The following is a 21,306-nucleotide window of genomic DNA, read 5'->3' on the forward strand; positions in this document are numbered from 1 at the left end:
TTCACGGACTAATGGACACTAGCTCTGAACTGACACTAATTACAAAAGACCCAAAACATCACTGTGGTCCACAGTCAGAGTACAGGCTTATGGAGGTCAGGTGATCAGTGAAGCTTTAGCTCAGTTCTATCTCACATTGGATCCAGTGAGTCCCTGAACCCACACTGTGTTTCTTTCCTCAGATCTGGAATGTATAATTGGAGTAGACATTCTCAGCAGCTGGCGGAAACCCCACATTGGTTCCATGACATGTGGAATGAAGGCTAGGATGGTAGGAAAAGATAAGTGGAAGCTGCTAAAACTGCATTTACCTTGAAAAATATTAAACACAAAGAAACATTACATTCCTGGAAAGACTGTACCATCAAGGACTTGAAAGACTCAGGGACGGGGTGATTCTTATGTTCTCACTCAACTTGCCTGTACGGGAGTCAGATGAATCTTGGAGAATGACAGTGGATTATTATAAGCTTAACTAGGTGATGACTCCAATTGCAGCTGCTGTACTGGATGTGGTTTCATTGCTCGAGCAAGTTAATACATCCCCTGGTACCTAGTATGTAGCTATTGATCTAGCAAATGCCTTTTTCTCCATACCTCTCAATAAGAACAACCAGAATCAGTTTGCTTTTAGCTAGTAAGGTCAGCAATATAGCTTCACAGTGCTGCATCAGGGGTATGTTAATTCTCTACCACTATGTCATAATTTAGTTTGCAGGAATCTTTATCACCTTTCCCTTCCAAAAGATATCACACTAGTCTATTACACTGGTGACATGATGCTGATTTGACGTAGTGAGCAAGAAGTAGCAACTACTCTATAGTTATTGGTAAGACATTTGCATGTCAGAGAGTGAATTTTCAAGAAAATTCAGTGAAATTTCTAGGGGTCAGTATGTGGAGCATGTGAGATATTACTTCTAAGGTAAAGGATAAGTTGATGTATTTGCCTCACCTTCAACCATAAAAGAGGAACAATGCCTAGTGGGCCTCTTTGGATTCTGGAGGCAACATACTCCTTATTTGAGTGTGTTACTCTAGTCCATTTACTGAGTAAACTGCTTTTCGCTAGTTTTCAGTGAGGCCCAGAACAAGAAGAGACTCTGCAACACGTCTAGGCTGCTGTGCAAGCTGCTCTGTCACTTGGGCCTTATGATCCGGTAGATCCAATGGTGCTTGAAGTGTCAGTGGTAGACAGGGATGCTGTCTGGAGCCTTTGATGGGCCCCTATTGGTGAATCACAGTGTGGATCCTTAGGATTTTGGAACAAAGCCCTGATATTTTCTGTGGATAACTACTCTCCTTTTGAGAAACAGTTCTTAGTTTGCTACTGGGCCTTAGTAGAGACTTAATACTTAACTATGCACTACTAAGTTACTATTTGACCTGAGCTTCCCACCATGAACTGAGTGTTGTCTTACCCACAAAGCCATGAAGTTGGGCATGCACAGCAGCACTCCATCATCAAATGGAAGTGCTTTGTATGAGATTAGGTCAAATCAGGCTCTTGGCACAAGTAAGTTACATGAAAAGAAGGAGCCTACTTGTCATGGCACCCACTCCTATTACAGGACCTTCTCTCTCCCGCCTGCTTCTGTGGCCTCACAGGGGAGCTCCTTGTGATCAGTTGATAGAGGAAAAAAGACTCAGGCCTGATTTACAGAAGATTCTGCATGATATACAGCTACCACCTGAAAGTGGGCAGCTGCAGAACTGCAGACCTTCTCTGAAACATTCCTCAAGGACAATGGTGAAGAAAAATCCTTCCAGTAGGCAGAACTTCAAGCAGTGCACCTGATTGTTCACTTTGCTTGGGAGAAAAGGTAGGACATGTGACTGTACACTGATTCATGGACTGTGGCCAATGGTTTGGTAGATGGTCAAGGACTTGGAAGGAACATGACTAGAATATTGGTGAGAAGGAAATTTGGGGAAGAAGTATGTGGATAGATCTCTCTCAATAGGCAAAAAACCATGAAGATATTTGTGTCCCATGTAAATATTTACAAAAGGATAACCTCAGCAGAGGAAGACTGTAATAATAAAGTGGATAGAATAGCCCATTCTGTAGCTACCACTCAGCTTCTTTCTCCAGCCAACCCTGTTCATTGCCCAATGGGCTCATGAACAAAGTGGCCATTGTGGCAAAAAAGGGGGTTATGCATAGGCTCACAACATAGACTCCTACTCACCAAGACCAACCTGGCTACAGCCACCACTGAGTTCTTAATCTGCTAGAAGCAGAAACCAACACCGAGTCCCTAATATGGCACCAATCCTCATGGTGGCCAGCCAGCTCCTGGGTGGCAGGTTGATTATATTGGACTGCTTCCATCATGGAAGAGACAGCAGTTTGTCCTTACTGAAATAGGTATTTACACTGGATATACATTTTTCTTCCTGCACACAATGCTTCTCCCAAAACCACCATCCATGGACTTACGGAATGCTTTATCCACCATCTTGGTATTCCACACAGCATTGCTTCTGACTAAGGAACTTACTTCACTGCCAAAGAAGCATGGCAATGGGTATATGCTCATGGAATTCCCTGGTCTTACCATGTTTCCTGCCATCCTATAGCTGCTGGCTTGATAGAGTGGTGGAATAGTTTTTTGAAATCACAGTTGTAATTCCAGCACTTTGGGAGGCTGAGGTGGGTGGATCACCTGAGGTCAGGAGTTCGAGACCAACCTGACTAATATGGTGAAACCCTGTCTCTACTAAAAATACAAAAATTAGCTGGGCGTGTGGCATGCACCTGTAGTCCCAGCTACTTGGGAGGCTGAGACAGGAGAATTGCTTGAACCCAGGAGGTGGAGGTTGCAGTGAGTCAAGATCATGCCGCTGCACTTCAGCCTGGGTGACGGAGCGAGACACTGTCTCAAAGAAAAAAAAGAAAAAAGAAAAAAGGGAAAGAAATGACAGTTGTAACACCAGGTAGGTGACAATGCTTTCTAGGACTGGTGCAAGGTTCTCCAGAAGGCTGTATGTGCTCTGAATCAGCATTTAATATGTGGTGCTCTGTCTCCTATAGCCAAAATTCATTGGTCCAGAAATCAATGGGTGGAAATGGAACTGTCACCTTCCACTATTATCTCTAGTGATTCACTAGAAAATTTTTTGCTTCCTATTCCTTTGTTTCTCTGAATAACCCTGATTAATATACCAATATATTGATCAATGCAGGGCTTCTTTTTCTTTTCTTTCTTCCCCCCAAGTCTGACCATCCAGTGTAGCTGTAATGCAAGCAGTTCTGTTGTGTTTTCTTTTTCCAAAAATCAACATACTTTCTGGGGAAGACAATTTTAATTGAAAGTTAAGTTGCATACTGTAATCAAATATATCATTTTTATTTTTCATCATTATTGATAATTTGATGTTATATTTGAATATCCTAAGTTCCAAATTTATGCAGATACCTGTGTTACCTGTTTTTTTTTTTAATTTTTATTTTTTTAGATGGAGTCTTGCTCTGTCACCCAGGCTGGAGTGCAGTGGCGTGATCTTGGCTCACTGCAGCCTCTGCCTCCCAGGTTCAGGCAATTCTCCTGCTTTAGCCTCCCAAGTAGCTGGGACTACAGGCACATGCTGCCATGCCTAGCTAATTTTTTGTATTTTAGTAGAGACAGGGTTTCACCATGTTGCCCAGGTTGGTCATGAACTCCTGAGCTCGGGCAATCTGCCTGCCTCAGCTTCCCAAAGTGCTTGGATTACAGGCATGAGCCACTGTGCCCGGCCTGCAGATACCTATGTTTATTACAGAAATACATCACTAATTTTTGTAATGTGAAGCTAATATTTTATTTCTTATTTTTGCCTTTTTCCAAACTGTTGTGCACTTCTCCCAGATAAACATCTCCTAATATCTGCTTATTATAAGCCCTTATGGCTTGTTAGAACCTACCATTACTTTTATTACCATGGATAATATAATTTTGATTGTAGAAAGCTCATTTCAGGATGAGCTCAGAGAATACAGTGAACTACTGTGTCAAAGACTTTGAAAGGCTGCAATAAATAAAAGAGAGCTGTGGTAAACAATCTTCAGAAGATCATCTGTCCCAAATGCATTGTCCTGATTTCTTATGTTCCATTCATAGCTTAGTGATAAAAGGATGAATGGACCCACTCTTGATTAATTTTACTTTACATTAGGGGGGCTAGAAAATCAGATATTCGTTTTCATTATTTATTGGCTTTTTTCTGTAATAAGCATTTAGACTTTCAGCAGTATTGATTTTTTGATTGGGTGTTGCATATAATTTTACAATTTGTTCAATCACTTATTAGATATTATATGCCCTGTTTGTAGGGAAATGTGTCTGAACAGACTGATGTTGGCTGCTGAGGATGGTTCACTGATTTGTAGTTTAGATGAGTCAACACATACAATATATTACTATTTGGAAGTAAACCACAGAAGACCAGCAACAGTTTCTACCCGATTTAATACACCTTTGGGAGGACAGTTTCTCATCTAACAATGCTTATGCCTCAGAAAGCTATTTATTATGAACACTCTGGATACAGAAAGTGGAAATGTTTTCAGTTAACATACTGTCTAATCTCTTGGAGTTAAACAAGAAAAATGTTTAACACAGGCTTAGAGGGGATATAGGCTTTGATAATTTTTTAGATCACAAATGTTAGGACAGTACCCTCAAATGAATTTTTTTTTAGAAGTGCTGAAAATTTAGAAAGAATAATCAGAGCTTGGGACACAGAAATTGCATTCCAGTATAAATACATTATTCTTAAATTGGTTTGGCATTCCTAACAATCACCAAATAACTCACCCTCAAGATTAACTAAAAATTTTCAAGATAAGTGGTTTTAATATGTAAAATATTATTAGATTCTCATAAAACACACACACACACACACAGAAAATATATCTCCAAATTTCACAATGATTATCTTAGAGAGGGATGACATTTTCCTAAAGTTTTTGTATTTCTATTTTTTTTTAAATCACTATGATGGAATGCGTGTATTTATATTTAGAAAAAATGTAAAACCCATTTTAATATAACCATCAAAAATAGATGTTATATTGGAATATAAGAGGCTTCACATCATATTTTAAGTGCTAAATTAAAAGATACAGCAGGGCATTTAATCTACTAAGATACAGATTAAAATCCACTGTCATATTTATTTTTATTTAATTTGGTGACTCTTCCCTCTTTTTCTATTTCTCATCTCCAGGAATTTCTATTCTTACAGCAGAAATAGACATTTGTAATAAGCTTTGGCTCACAGTCAGGGTTGCCACTGCCACTGCAAAACAGGCAAATTGAATTGAAGCAGCTAAAAAAACCTCAGGTTTTGGTGAAGGTATGTCTCTTCTATGCAACCTTAAGTCTAGTAACATTCTCATCTGATTGGATGCACGCATGACCATGATAAGAATAATTCAATACCTCTGTGAAAAACAAACAAATGAAAACTACACAGTCTTGAAGGGGACTACAAAGAAATATATTTTATATACCGAGTGAAAAAGAACTTCAAGGGCATCATACACAATGTAGGTGTGTTAGTGGTGAATTTCATCCCAAACTGCCACTTAAAGTCTTTGTTTTCCCATTAAAACATGTAAAATTCTATCCTGAATATATAAGATAGATACATTTGGTCTATGTGTGTGTGTGTGTGTGGGTGTGCATACTCACAATATACACTTATATACACACATAATTTATAAGAGAAGACCCTGAGTAGTAGTTAAGAGCATGGAGTCTGCCTGGCTGGCACGAATCGTGGCTCTCTCACTTGCTCTTTGGGTTCGGGAAGTTTGATTAACCTGTCTGTGCCTCAGTTTTCTGTTTTGTAACATGAGAATTACTAGTGTATTACATTCATAAGACTGTGGTGAGGATTAAATGGCTCTATAAATCTAGGCATTTAGGATGGTGTCTGACACGCTTTGGAAAGGTTTGTCACACTTTGATAACTACAGTGAGATTCCTATTATTATCTTTGAGACTGGGATGTTACACTGGGACATCGGAACATGGAGCAGGTATTCCCTGAGTGTGGAGACAGGAATTGCTGACTCAGAATATGCTAGAAACTGAGACATGAAAAGTCAAGAAGAAATAGAGAGTGAGTTTAGTGAGTGAGCACTAAAGGTTAGGCAACCTACCATTAACAGGGTGTGGCCTGCAACAAGATTTCAAAAGCAAGCAAAGATTTAAAAAGCAAGTAAAGGCCAGGTGCGGTGGCTTATGCCTGTAATCCCAGCACTTTGGGAGGCCGAGGGGGGAGGATCACAAGGTCAGGAGATTGAGACCATCCTGGCTAACACGATGAAACCCCATCTCTACTAAAAATACAAAAAATTAGCCGGGCGTGGTGGCGACCGCCTGTAGTCCCAGCTACCCGGGAGGCTGAGGCAGGGGAATGGTGTGAACCTGGGAGGCGGAGCTTGCAGTGAGCCGAGATAGCACCACTGCACTCCAGCCTGGGCCACAGGGTGAGACTCCGTCTCAAACAAACAAACAAAAAAAGCAAGTAAAAAGAGAAACAAGTAATGAAAACTGTTAAGTTAGTGGTAGAAATACAATCTGTACTTAGGAGTTTTGTTTCCTTTGTTCTGTTGCCATGCAGTATTTTATGATTTTGATATAAAATAGAAATTACATGATTTAAACTGCATGGCCTAATAAATATTGTAAAAACAAATAAAACACATTGAAGTTCAGAATTCTTTATCCCCATATTTCTTGGTATTCTACACCAGATCTGGGTTGTAGCTGTCATAACCTAATTAAGTTTCATTAATCACTGTGATAGCTAGTACAGTTGAGGTATGGATACAGAGAAGAATTTAAAAGATTCTCTAGAATTTATGTGAAAACCCATTTTTTTAAATAAAAAAGGTAGGCTAGCATCACAGAAGACTCAAGGTTTTAAAGACTATTGTTTATTTTTATTTTTCAATTTTTTTTATTTTTTACTTTCATAACCCTCCTTTTTCTGGAGGGGTGGTTAGTTGTTGTTGGTGGTTGTTATTATTTGACTATTGCATATTAGAAGTGTCATTGTTATTCATTTGTCTTCCTGAGTAACATTTGAAGCTTTTAACTTCAGTTTGCAGGTTGGATTACCGGCAGCTACTGCAGAGAGAAGTTTGGATTGCAAATACGGCATTTGTTGACACTGGGCATTGTTTAATGCCCTGTACAGACCATCGTACAGGCCATGTCAGAATTCCTAGTCTTTTACTTCTAAATTTTATTACATCGTGTGAAATTTAGAAAAATATAAGCTGTTTATTTTCTTGATCAAGATAGGTGAAGAAATACAGAAAAGAAATAAATAATGAAAGCAAACCCCAACTTTCAGATTTGGACACACCTTTGCTAAAAACTATCAACATTTTCCCCTTGAAATTCTGAGTGGAAAGATATGTGCTTCCCTAAGTCAGGAGCTGTATATGCACCCCCCACCCCGAAACATTTTTTGGGCAAATGGAATCATTAAAGGAATGAGAGGTATCTACTCTTCAGTTCCCACTCATTGACACAAACAGAAAACGCTACTGCAGCTTTCAGAGGTGACAGCTACTGTCTTCAAGGTGGAGATAAGAGGTAAATGGAGAGAAGTCATACCTCAACTCCAGGAATCTTGAAACTAAAATGTTTTCTCAAAAAGCCATGCACACATTCAAAAAAAACCTTGGATTTTCTAGAGCAGATCTATTATCTTTTTTCTGTTTTTTTTTTCATTGTCTCCATGAGTAAACTTATATTAGAAACCACACCTAACATTGGTTACCAGTTACACTTCTGGGGCCAGAAAGCAAAGGAAATTAATAAAAGGGAAACACCCTAGGGAGAAACTGAATGAACTCTTAGTTGGCTAAAATTTTGTGACTAATCAGCATCCTCTTTAAATGTACCATATCCAAGTCTGACCTTTTTACTTAGTAGAAAAACAATACAAAGATTGCAGTTTCCATTTTAAACACAATCTTTTTGTTCAATTGTCAACCAGGAGTGGTTTTAAATAAAACCACTTTCTGTATTTTCCTCAGAGGTGTCTTAATTTTCCCTATCAAACTCACAACCCAAAGGTACTAAAGTCAGCAAGACCTAATGTCTAATTTACTTATACCTATGATGAAATCTAGTGCCAAGGATCATCCATGGCCATTGCCCCACTTCAAATATTCATGAGCCTCCACAATCCAAAATGCATTAAATGTGGGCAGGTTGCCAATAACACACAATCTTCCTAATGACAGGGAGCTTTCTCAGATCAAAGGAGCAAGATGTTAAAGACTTCAAACTAAACTGTCTTTGTAAGAGACACCCAGAAAAGAAATGCCAGATCCCACACCCTGTTTCAGTTATGAAACATCAATGAAATAGAGAAAATAATAAACATTTATTCATTCCTCTTTGGAACTCATTTTTTTGCAACAACTTTGCTTCTTTCCTTTCTTACCATTGCACTCGAACACTAAGGATGTTATACACTAAAACTGGAAAATATTATTAATGCTTTCAAAGACAAAATGAATGACTACTAAGGAGTTAATAGCATTTAAGCCAATATGATATCGCTAATGGAGCCTGAGTGGCATGTAGAGAATACTACAAAAGCAAAGTTAAAACAGGGATAAAGAGCTATGAAGAATACATATAAAGCAAATATACCTAATAATTTAAGTTGTCCCTTTATGTCATTTGTCATCTGGCTGCATCTGCTCTTAAACCTGTGCACCTGTGCTCTGTTCCTGGAAATATTAGGCATGCAGCCAATTTCATACCCAGCCATTCCTATGGTCAGACTCAGCTATCAGTGCTTTTGTATGTATATGTATATTAAATCAAGTATCAACCCCCGGGCTCTGAACTACTTCTGACTGACAGAACCAACAGAAAGTTCCAGGCTAATTACTTCTAAGGAATAGTTCCCAGAGAAAAGAGTTTCCACTGACCTACTTTGGACTTACTGAGATAATTTATCAGGTAAGATAATTAAGGAAATATAAGGCTGTTTCTAAAGTGAAATCAGAAATATTTGCTGAAATCATAAGTTGGTATTCCCAATGCTATCAGATGGAGCTTTATTACTTTGCAATGAGTCAATTTTATTATATTTGACTTATTTATAAGCCATTCTTCTTCTTTATAAATTATATTTGGCAGGGTGTATTTGAGAGTCTCTTTTATGTATAAATGTATTAGTTTTGACTGTTTTCAGTCTGGATATAAAGAGAAATGATATTTTAATCCCTTTCTTCTTCTCTTAACCCCTTCCCCATAAACAGGCACACACATCCCTTCACACAGGTGTTTCAGTTACTTTCGAAGTCCATCCTTAATGAAAGATACCTCTATTATGAGAATGGATGTACTGGCGTGTGAATAACTTGTCCTGTTGAATTTTAACCCTCTTTTGGAAGCTTAATCCTTCCCTACATTTAAGTTAATATCTATAACTGAAAAAGTATTTTGTAGCAATGGTCTTCCTTTCCTATTGAGAGAACCTAAAATTTTCTGATTTTTTACAGCCTTGATGTTCTCCATATAAGAAAAATGCAAGAGAAAAGCCTTGAAATGAAATCATAGAACATAAACTAGGGTCTTAGATTAGATTACAAGCCATCTGTTTTCTCAAAATAAAAGCATTAAAATGTTATGTCATTAGTATCATAGTTTGTCAATGCCATCTAATTATTATTTTTTCTCTTCTTCTTTTATTCTCCTCTTTCCCCTATTTATTAATTTTTTATTCCCATCTCCAGTGTGACTTTCTTCTGAACTCAAAAACTCATCTAACTATGAAAACATGATCAGCTAACTGTGTACTGACTTTTTTATTCTAATAAAGATTTATCTTCATCTTGAAAGTACTTAAGAATGTTTGAATAACTAGATTTAACCCAGTGGGAAAATGCAAAATATTAACTTATTAGGCCAGGGTTAAAGAAAGATCAGGAATTAATTTTTCACCTTTGTTTCAGTATTGTGGATATAGTAAGAACATTATTTCACATCAGCAGTTACTCACATCTTGTTATTATTTCATAATGCAGGATTGAGGAAATCTGTACACATAAAATTATAGTTTAGTTAGTGTTAAAGGCAAAATAAAACAATAAGTTGTACTCTTTGTTGCCACTTATCATATGTAGTATTTTATGTTTGAGAGAACCTGGCCGTGGTGTCATCCAAAATCAATAGTGTATCAACGCTCCCTTGATTTAGTGAAGGTTCTGTTGCCTAATACTGTAGTCAGATCACTCCGCTATTGCTTCCTATCTTACTTTACAGCCTCTTTCATTCTATGCCTATTTAATTTCACTCATTGCTTTATTCCTGTGTCCTTCAGCTGTTTCCAATCTGCCCTTCATGGCCATGACTAAATACAATATGTTAACATACAAAGGTACGTTAACATACAAGGTATGTAAATGAAAATCAATGCACTTGTCATTTCAGCACAATTCCTTATTGCTTACATTCAACATTTTAAATACATTTTATTTAAACACTAATAACTTTTGTTCTTGCCTTGGAAGTCTAATGATCTTCTTGGCTCCCTGCCCCTACAGCCCTCTAATCTTCACAGCCATGGCCATTTAGCCCCCATCTGGAGGTTCAGGCTTATTCTGCATTTTGGAGCTAATCTTGTCCCTATGCTGGGGGCATACAAGATATCATAGCCAAGAGCTAACTGATTTAGCATTCAGCTTTGCTGCTGGTTTCATTCTGACCTTGTAATTTATTTCTCAGATGTAGGCTATGCTTCTCCCAGCAACTTGTAACCAAGGCTTGGCTTTGTATACCAGTTGCAATATCTATCCAGGCTTTCCTGTTTCAGTTCTTGACGAGTTTTTCTGATTGACACCAATTTCTCCATGACTAAGGTTCTCCTTTGTCCTTCTCCTTGTCTCATTTGTAACTGAATTTATTTTCTGAATTACAGTTGCCATGGCTGGGCCCTGTAGACAATTGCTAAGCCTTTCTGGTGCCACTATCCTTGCCCATATCTTTTCATACTGCCTTCACACCATGGAGCTGAACTTTTCCAAGAATACCAGGATTAACCCCCTGCTTGCCTGGATGTTTTCCCACTTCCAGCTGCAAACATCTACCTAAACCAGCTCTAACCTTGCAGGCCTTGGAGAGTCACTGCAAATATGCTGCCTGCAATCTGGCCATCTCATTGTCTAGACATGACAGCAAAGACATATTGTTTCAATTGCATCTTTGGTTGAATTGTTATGCTAACAACCTTTAGTTACTTTCACCTCGTATCTTCATCTTGGTCCTGCCACTTTAACACTTTAAAACTCAGTTTTCTCTTTTTAGAGTAAAATAATAATGGAATCTACCTCCTATGGCTATTTTGAAGATAGCTGAGAAAAAAAACAGTATACAAATGGATAAAACCCATAGTAAACAACCAATAATTTTTAGCTGCTCTTAAAAGCTCATGTCTTAAATGTCTTGGAGAGTGGAGCTATACCACTTAAAGAATAATCATTAAAAAGATAAGGAACTAGGAAAATTAAAATTCTTAAAAAAAAGAGACTCATGTACATTTTTTAAAAAGTGAAACAATTTACAAGAAAACAGCTTGAAAAAATGATGCTGAAATACAGATGCAGTCACCAATAAACGTTAGAAACGAAATATTTTAAGGATACATTTCCTATTTGTGTGTCTTGATCTTATGACTACAGAAGAGCCCTAAAGCATTTAGGAAGGAGAAAGAGTCTTTGAATTAGTCATTTATTTTAGAGTAGTATTTCCATAATCCCCTGGGGGTCTTGTAGAAAAGTAAAATTTTGAGTCCCACTTCTTTGAAATTCTGATTCATTAATTTTGGGGCAGAACTAAATAACTGGTATGTTTAAAAAAATTCTCAAAGTACTTCTGGCAATCTCTCAGTTTTGGGAACCACAAATTCATCAGCCATTAAGGTCCCTAGGATGTTTTTTAAAAACCATACATTTGTTGGCCGGGCGTGGTAGCTCACACCTGTAATTCCAGCACTTTGGGAGGCGGAGGCGGGCAAATCACCTGAGGTGAGGAGTTTGAGACCAGCCTGGCCAATATGATGAAACCCCATCTCTACTAAAAATACAAAAATTAGCCGGGCATGGTGGTGCGCACCTGTAATCCCAGCTACTCAGGAGGCTGAGACAGAAGAATCTCTTGAACCCGGGAGGCGGAGGTTGCAGTGAGTTGAGATCGTGCCACTGCACTCTAGCCTGGGCGACAGAGTGAGACTCCATCTCAAAAAAAAAAAAAAAAAAAAAAAAAAGCAGCGAGACTCTGTCTCAATAAAAAACAAAAAACATACATTTGTTTACCTCAAGATGGTCAAACCAGTGCATAGACTCTCTCACTCGGCTCCTAGCTGCCCATTGGCTAGAAGTGTTTGACAGGCATGAAAACTCTACTGCTGTCTGATTTTAGTAATAGATGTTTATTTCACTTGGCTATTCAAAGGCAGTGTTTACTTGTAAGTACGTAGTTTACCCTAAGAACCACCATTTGCTCAGATAGAATCTTCACTTAAAAAAATATTTTAAGTGCAGACTGTTTTACTACTGCCACATAATCTTGTCTTAATTTTTCTTCATTTTCCTTAGATGAATTTTCCCCTCTACTCACAAAAGTTTGATCAAAATGATGGTTAACTGCTCTAGGCAAGCACAGTCTACATACTGCAGAAAATAAAGAGCAGCCAGATGTTTTCCTGAAAGGGGTGAGGTATATGTAAAAAAGAAAAAGAGAGAAATAATAGCAATAATAATAATAGGAGAAGATGAAGACAAAGGAGAAGGAAAAGAAGAGGAGGAGGGGAAAGACAGGGAGGGAAAGGAGGAGGAGGAGAAGAAGAGGAAGTGGAAGAGGAAGAAGAGGAAGAGGAGGAGGGGAGGAGCAGAAGAGAGAATAGGAGAGGAATAAAAAAAGGCTGCTGCTTTTCATTATCATGACACAAAGAACTCCCTCAGAAGTTTGAGTTATTCACTTTTCAATGTGCTTAAGGTGGGACCAATACAGTAGAAGGCTAAAATGTTGGCACCCATTCAAAATAATAAGTATTATTCATTATTTGATGAACATATCTTTAAAAGAGTAGTTACTCCATCATCTTAGAAGTCAGATTAGCAACTGGTATGATCTAAATGTTGCTGTCCCCCTCCCCAGATTCATATGGTGAAATCCTAACCCCCAAGATGATAGTATTGGGAGGTAGGACCTTTGGGAGGCGATTAGGTTATGGGGGTGGAGCCTTCATGAATGGGATTAGTGCCCTTATAAAACAGGCTCCACAGACCTCCCTTGCCCTTTTTGCCATGTGAAGCTTCAGTAAGAAGGCTATTTTAAGAGAAAGTGAGCTCTTATCAGACAATAAATCTGCCTTGATCTTGGACTTCTCAGCCTTCAGAATGGTGAGAAATAAATTTCTTTTGTTTATAAGCTACCCAGTTTATGGTATTTTGTTATAGAAACCCAAACAGACTAAGTCTGATCATCTATTGCTTCCTGATGATGCCTTTTAAAAATCTTGAGATAAAGTCTCACTCTGTGGCCCAGGCTGGAATGCAATGGCATGATCACAGCTCACTGTAGCCTTAACCTCCTGTGCTCAAGAGTTCCTCCCTCCTCAGCCTCCTGAGTAGCTGGGACTACAGGCTAGTGTGACCATACCCAGCTAATTAATTTTTTTTTTTTTTTTTGTAGAGATGTGGGTCTCACTTTGTGCCCAGGCTGATCTCAAACATCTGGCCTCAAGCGCGATCCTCCTGCCTTGGCCTCCCAAAGTGCTGGGAGTACAGGCCTGCTGGGAGTACAGGCCTGAGCCATCACACCTGGCTCTGATGATACTTTTTCAAAGATATTCTAGTAAATAAGACTTTTTTTTCCCTCTATATCCTAACATTGACAGTTTTGGGGGGCTTCAATGATATTTTAGTGTGCCTTATCAAGTAATGCCATGGATAGCTGCTTGGCTGGCCCACCTCTTAATCCAGTTCCAGAAATTCCTTGCCCTCATTTTTTTTTTCACTTGGGAACTGAATAAGAAAATAAAAATGCAGACAATGTCTTCTGTTGCAGAATGGTTGATAGTGTTAAAAAGAAATTAATCACTGTCATTATTTTGTCTAAAAGAATAAAAACAGCACATTACCAGACATCCTCGGCATCTTCGTCACATTCTGCACCAAACTGGCAAATATCACAGGTGGATGTCTCCTTTTGACTAGTTTCTCCAGAGCCTTCATGGACTGTAGGACAGAAAAACAGTAAAAGGAATTCAGGTAATTGTGCATTATATCTACAACTCCAGGACAATTCTTTATTAAAGCTGCTACTTTCCCAATGGACCTGTCTGCTATTGAAGCTTCATAAGAATGTCAAAAGCAACTCTTTTTTTTCCTCCAATTTAAAGACAACTCTAACAATAATATGTTTCCCATTGGTATGTGGTGAACACGTTTGCATTTTGCATGCTAAATAAAACAAAAAGCATGTGAGTTTATTGGATTCATCAAAATTATTTGCCTAATAGACCATATGAAAGAGTTATTTAGTTAAAAGGGAGTTAAATTTTCACCTCTCTGAGGGAGAGATCTACTGTCTATTTTACTGAAACATATTTAGCATTTTCTTATTTCCAGATTATGGACTTTTTCATTCAAAGAAAGTTTTCATGTATAATTTTTAAAAATTTAGATGAGCATCCCTGATTTATTAGATATGCCCACATTTTTCCCCTCAAACTGTTAAGTACTTATAAGAAAAAATATGTTGATTATAAGTTTTTAGAAAATAGTTTTTAGTTGTTTTTTACTGTCATTTATTGAATCTTACATAAGTATTGCATAGAGCTAATCACAGTGATTCATTGTTAGAGGGTTATGAACATATATTTTATTTTAAAAAAATATATTGGCCGGGCGCGGTGGCTCACGCCTGTAATCCCAGCACTTTGGGAGGCCGAGGCGGGTGGATCACGAGGTCAGGAGATCGAGACCATCCTGGCTAACACGGTGAAACCCCGTCTCTACTAAAAATACAAAAAATTAGCCGGGCGTGGTAGCGGGCGCCTGTAGTCCCAGCTACTCGGGAGTCTGAGGCAGGAGAATGGCGTGAACCCGGGAGGCGGAGCTTGCAGTGAGCTGAGATCGCGCCACTGCACTCCAGCCTGGGCGACAGAGCGAGACTCCGTCTCAAAAAAAAAAAAAAAAAAAAAAAAATATATATATATATATATATACATATATATATTGAGTCACTGTTTAGTCACTGATAATGATGATTGATATTGGTCCTTTTTTCCTCTAAATTACAAGTGCAAAAATAGGCAATATATCACCTAATTATAAAGTTAGTCTTTCAAAATCAGGATACAACAGTGTAAATTGAGAAAAAATTTCTAGTATTTGAGTACAAGGAATGAGCAACACTTTCAGGGTGAATTACCTGTTTTCCCAGTTAAAAATATATAGTTGAAAGAAAAAGTAGTTTTATTTTAAAATGAAAAATTACAATCAACTAACTACCGCATAGATAATATAATTCCATACACAGATCATATACATTTAAAAACAGATGTTTAAATCAAGGGAACCTTTAAGAAGTGCACTTCTGCAAAAGAACATTTTCAACAGAAAAAGAACATAAGCAATTAATCCCAGCATTAGTTCCTGTCTTTATGAACATTTTAAACAACAAAGACAACTTATTAACATGCACCTTGAACCTGTCAAATCCAATCTTACTTATTTAGTTTTAATATGTTATTTTCTCTTCATTTCTTTTTTGTTTATTGGCAAGTTTTTCATACGTATAAAATCAAAGATCTTTAGTTTTCTTTAGTTTACTGCTGTTCAGATGAGTAATTTGATTTACTCAAAAAAGGACAAGAAGACATCCCTAGGAGAGTTATCTGTTTTATAACTCTTCCAAGAAAGGTGGAGGGATTTATTTTTTCTAAAACATTTTTTTCCTGTGCTTGATAGTCAACGCTTACATTTTTAAAACAATATGAATTAAACAGGTCAATTTCAATTGCGAAAGTATTGATGGTATAGTTTTCAATTTGGATGTCTTAAAAAAAAAAAAAGGTGTCCTCCCCAAAAAGAAGAAGGAATTTTAGACTCTGATAAAATAGACAGCACTTATCTTATTATTCACTCTATTACTTTAATATAGGCAAGACCATTAGAGTGGACCATGGGGATAAGAGGGAAGCTGGGGCCTCATCTCAGGGGAGACCGAACAGCTGAGGTCGGTCTCTTTATTACTTTCTGATTATTAATGCAACACAGAAGCTGCTAATGGGAGAAAGCCTTTTAGTGTTAGCAAGATTAGCAACTTCCAGACTAAAACTTCCCATTACTCAGGAAAGATAAGAACACAATGGCAAGGACCTTAATGAACAGTGATGGCCACTTAGAGACAGCCCCATTTTCTTCAGCAGTTGAGATCTTTGGTAAGGGATTGACTGGAGGTCATCCAGGGATAAATTTTGCTATCTCAGCAGGACTAATAATAATATTTCTACCAGAAGTCACATTACATTTCTATAAAAGGGCAATTATTGGTAAAATGGAGATGTTTGGAAATTCTCCGATAAGGAGAAGTAAATTCAAAAGAAGCAGTAGGAATACCCCCATCAATAAGTATTGTGTGAATAAAGTGCCTTTCTATAAAGTCACCCACAAAGAAATATAAAATATTTCCATATTACTGGAAGCATTGGTTTGCACCTTTGTATAATAGTAAACAAACAAATGACTTAATCGGTGCACAACTTTCATTTAACTTTTTATACCAGTGGTTCTTAAATAGGGTCTGATTCAGAGGCTTTCGTGGATGTTTTTTTTTTTTTTTTTTTTAATAAAAATGCCCTGAGATATCCTTGGAGATACTGAATTGGACTTAGTTTGGGGCTTCAATATGCCTATTCTGAATACAGACTATCTCCGAGGAAGAGTCTCTGCCTTAAGCAATACCAAGAAGACTTCATCTGTCCAGAGCACCCTCCTCAGGCTTCGTCTAGCACAGGGCTTCTGATGCTTTAAAGTGCACAGGAAGCACCTGGAGGTTTAGTTAAAATGCAGATTCTGATTCATTAGGTGCGAGGTATGGTCTCAGGTTCTGCATTTCTTACAAGTCCCTAGATGCTGCTGCTGTTGGTCCACAGACCACATTTTGAGTAGAAAGAATAGCACTGTGTTTTTCAAACCACAGTTCACAACCTTTTAGGGGGTGGTGAAATTAATGCATCATGACTTGCATTTCTGTAAACATGAAACAGACTATACTAGTCTAGTAAGTAACAGACTGCATCTTATTTAGCAAGTACATGTTTTATTTTATAACACAGCTTTAGTTATACATATGTACGTACATGCAGGGCTGCAATATAAATTGCAATTCTTAGTAAAGGTCACAGTCACAAAAGCTTGAAAACCACTGATTTAGCACATGTTACACTCTCAGTAAATGTGTGCTAAATTGGACTGTTACTTCTTTCTCTTCTTTCTACATTACCAGTAACAGGAAAGATCAGTGCTTATTTGCATTCATACACTGATTAGGAATAAAATTCATTTATCTTAAAGTATTATCTTAACCATGCATTTATATTGTAAGCTCTTTTATTTTGAGTTGCAAAGTAAGATAATTATTTCCCATTATTTTATAGAAACTTAGGTTTTGGCAAGCGATTGAGGGAAATTTGAGGGGTGAGGGAAATGGAGCTACTGAAAGCACATTATCCCTAATATTCTGCCCTGCCATTAAAATGTATTTAATCGTTTTAGGGAGGTTTGGAATCGGAGGGATTATAAGAAATGATTGAGTTACTTCTCTCTCAAATCTCTCTGCCCTGGTAATTTCTTCTGAAGGTTGAATTCCATCATCACCCTGTTCTTCTTGCTGGTCCTACATGATGATGTGCCTGCTGAACCCAGTTCTCACTATCATGCTTCCTGTGACTCTTATAATATTCTTAACCTGTTATACCATTTCTGAAAACAGTGAACTATAATGTTCAAACACATGGGTAAGCATTGTAATTCACTTTGATAAAAATGCAATTAAAATTGACATTCAGTGAAATGAAGTCATCCATCAATATCTGCTGGTTCCCCATTCACAAATTCAGCCAATCTTGAATCAAAATATTCAGAAAAAAAAGTACAAAATAATAATGCAGAAATAAATAATAAAAAAATAAAAATAGAGTATAACAAATTTTTACACAGCATTTATGTTGTATTAAGTATTCCAAGTAATCTAGAGATGATTTAAATTATATGTGAGGATGTGCATAGGATACACCACTTTCTATCATCAGGGACTTGAGCATCCACAGATTTTGGTATACTGTGGGGAGGGCGGGTCCTGGACCCAATCCCCTGAGGAGACTGAGGGATGACCATACACAGATCTTAAGGGTACCCGATATGGTTTGGATGTTTGTCCTCTACGAATCTCATGTTGAGATGTAATCCTCAATGTTGGAGGTATGGGTTGGTAGGAAGTGTTTGCATCATGGGGGTGGATCCCTTATGAATGGCTTAGGGCCATACCCTTGGTGATGAGGGAGTTCTCACTCAGTTAGTTCACATGAGATCTGCTTGTTTAAGAGTCTGGGTTTGTTTAAGAGTCTGGAACCTCTTCGTTCTCTCTCTTGCTCCCCGTCTCGCCACATGACACACCTGCTGCCACTATGCATTCTGCCATGAGTAAAAAGCTCCCTGAGGCCTCACTGGAAGCAGATGCCGGCACTATGCTTCTCATACAGCCTGGAGAACCATGAGTCAAAATAAACTTTTTTTCCTTATAAATTATCCAGCCTTAGGTATTCCTTTAGAGCAATGCAAATGGACTAACTCAGTAGCCTTTAATTAGCGTTGAGGAGTGCATATCAAGACACATAGAACAACTCTATCATCCCAGAAAGTTCCCTGGTTACCCTTCCCAGGCATTGCCCTACCACTACCCTGTCTATATATGGGCAGATGTCTGTCACCACAGATTAGTTTTAACTATTCTAGAACATCACATCAGTGGAATAATTCAATATGTAATTTTTGTGTCAAGTTTCTTTCACTCAAAATGATAGCTTTTGAAATTAATTCAGGTAGTTGCATGTATCAATAGTTTATATCTTTTTATTGCTTAGTATTCCATTGAATGATACACTGCAGGTTATTTATTCATTCTCCTGTTGAAGGATATCTGGGTTGTTTTCAGTTACTGACTGAAAATTATAATTGGGTATTTATGAATAAAGCTGCTGTACAAATCCTTGTAAAAGACTTTGTGTACACATATGTTTTGATTTCTCTTGAATAAATAACTAGCAGCAGGATTACTGAATCTTAAGGCAAAAATTATTGTTGGTGGTGGTTTTTAAATTCTCCACCTGCAGGAATGTTTAATATCTTTTGGGTACAAATCTGTTGTCAGATATATGTGTTGCAATATTTTTCTTGGTCTATTTTGTTGACAGTGCTAACCTTGCATTCCTGGGAAAAGTCAAACTTGATCTTGGTATATTAACTTTTTAATATATTGCTGGATTTCATTTGCTAATATTTTGTAGAGCATTTTTATATCTATTTTCTTGAGATATGCTGGCTGTAATTTTCTTTTCTTGTAGTTTCCATGCCTGCCCTTCATGAAATGGGCTGAAAATTGTTCCCACGTCTGCTATTTTATGAGAGTTTGTGTCAGAGTAGTAGTATTTTTTATTCATAAGTTATAACTCACTAGTGAAACTATCTAGTCCGGGAGTGGTTTTTGTTGTTGTTGTTGTTGCTCTTCAATTACAAATTTGATTTCTTTATACAAGGCTATTTCACTTTTTTTATTTTATTGATTTCTGTTCTTATTTTTATTATATCCTTGTGCTACATACTTAGGACTTAATTTATTATTTTTCTAGTTTTTTAAAATGGAAGTAGAAATGCTTGACTTTATGCCTTGTTTTCTCGTATAGGTATTAAAATGTATAAATTGCCTTCTAAAGATTGCTTTAGTTGCATACCACAAATATTGATCTGTTGTGTTTTCATGTATTTCTGTTCAAAATATATATTGGAATATCCTTTGAGATTTCTTAGACTCATGAATTATTTAGCAGTGTGTTTTTAACTTCCAAATCTTTGGGGGTTTTCAAATGTATATTATTTTTATTCATCTTCATTAAATTTAATAGTTTAATTTATCATCATTGTATTATTTAAATACTTTGTTTAATTTAAGTACTTTGAAATGTATTGTAACTTCTTTTATGGCCCAGGATATGTCTATCTTTTTGAGTATTTCATGTGCACCTTAGAAGTTGTAGCTTGCTCTAGTGTGGAATAATTTTCTATTAATGTCAATTAGCTTACATTGATGGTTAGTGTTGTTCAAATCATCCATAACTGTACTGATTTTTATTTAATTGTTTTATCTATTACTGAGAAAATAGTGTTAAAATCTATATTGGTGACAGTAAATTTGCGTCTAGTTCTCTTTTGTTTTGTCAGTTTTTGTCTCACACTTGGGAGCTTTGTATTGGGGGTATAAACTTTCAGTAGTCTTATGTCTTCTTGAATAAGTGATTCTTTTATCATTATGAAATGCCCCATTAAAATCTCTGCTAGCACTATTCAGCTTGAAATCCACTTTATTTTGATATTCATATTGCCTCACCAGCTTAATTTTTTGCTTGATGTTTCCATTATTTTACTTCCAATCCCTTTGTTCCTTAAGTTTAAAATGTGTTTCTTTTAAACGACATACAATTTAGTCTAGCTTATAAAAAAAATCTAGTCTGGATTTAATCAGCATGTTTAGTCCTTTTACTTCAATTATTGACATGTTTAGTTTTAAGCTCACCAACTTGGTATTTGATTCATATTTGACCAATCTTTTGTTTCTGTTTCCAATTCTTTTTTGTGTGTAATAAAGTATTCTTAGGTATATGTTTTACCTTATCTCCAATAAATTTTTGGTGGGGAAGTAGTGTTTCTTTGTTATTATGATGGTGGTTGCTTTAAGGATTACAATATGTATCTTTAAATTATTCTATTACTTCATGAAAAATTTACTAACTTTATGACAATATATTTCTAATTATCATATTCCAGTCTTTGCATTCTTATTGTCATGTATTTTATTTCTACCTATGTGATAAAACTCATGTCCTTTTAAAACATTATTTTTACTTTATACAGCCATTCTACTCTTTTGTGTTAATTTCAAAGGCAAAAAGCTAAAGTTTTCTATACTAATGAAGACCCCTGCCAATCGCTACTAA

At 36.9% G+C, this 21,306-nt stretch overlaps 1 protein-coding gene and 1 long non-coding RNA gene across 4 annotated transcripts in view; one reads left to right on the forward strand and one right to left on the reverse strand.

Annotated features, from left to right (window-relative positions):
• TMEFF2 (transmembrane protein with EGF like and two follistatin like domains 2) overlaps positions 1–21,306 on the reverse strand; it is a 244,911-nt gene that overhangs the window by 93,282 nt on the left and 130,323 nt on the right. For both annotated transcript variants that reach the window (XM_009443902.5, XM_515997.7), the window contains exon 5: positions 14,170–14,266. In XM_009443902.5, the coding sequence (XP_009442177.1) occupies positions 14,170–14,266 (97 nt within the window). The remainder of the gene's footprint in view (positions 1–14,169; positions 14,267–21,306) is intronic.
• The window catches only part of LOC104005303 (uncharacterized), a 50,211-nt gene that overhangs the window by 8,203 nt on the left and 20,702 nt on the right, over positions 1–21,306 (forward strand). The window contains exons 2-6 of one of the 2 annotated variants that reach the window (XR_010149819.1): positions 183–1,823; positions 5,212–5,340; positions 7,099–8,984; positions 12,623–12,738; positions 14,151–14,299. This is a non-coding gene — a long non-coding RNA (uncharacterized LOC104005303). The remainder of the gene's footprint in view (positions 1–182; positions 1,824–5,211; positions 5,341–7,098; positions 8,985–12,622; positions 12,739–14,150; positions 14,300–21,306) is intronic. The other variant, XR_010149820.1, reaches the window with a different exon arrangement.

This window comes from Pan troglodytes, chromosome 13 (genome assembly GCF_028858775.2).
Source record: "Pan troglodytes isolate AG18354 chromosome 13, NHGRI_mPanTro3-v2.0_pri, whole genome shotgun sequence".
NCBI classification, from domain to species: domain Eukaryota; kingdom Metazoa; phylum Chordata; class Mammalia; order Primates; family Hominidae; genus Pan; species Pan troglodytes.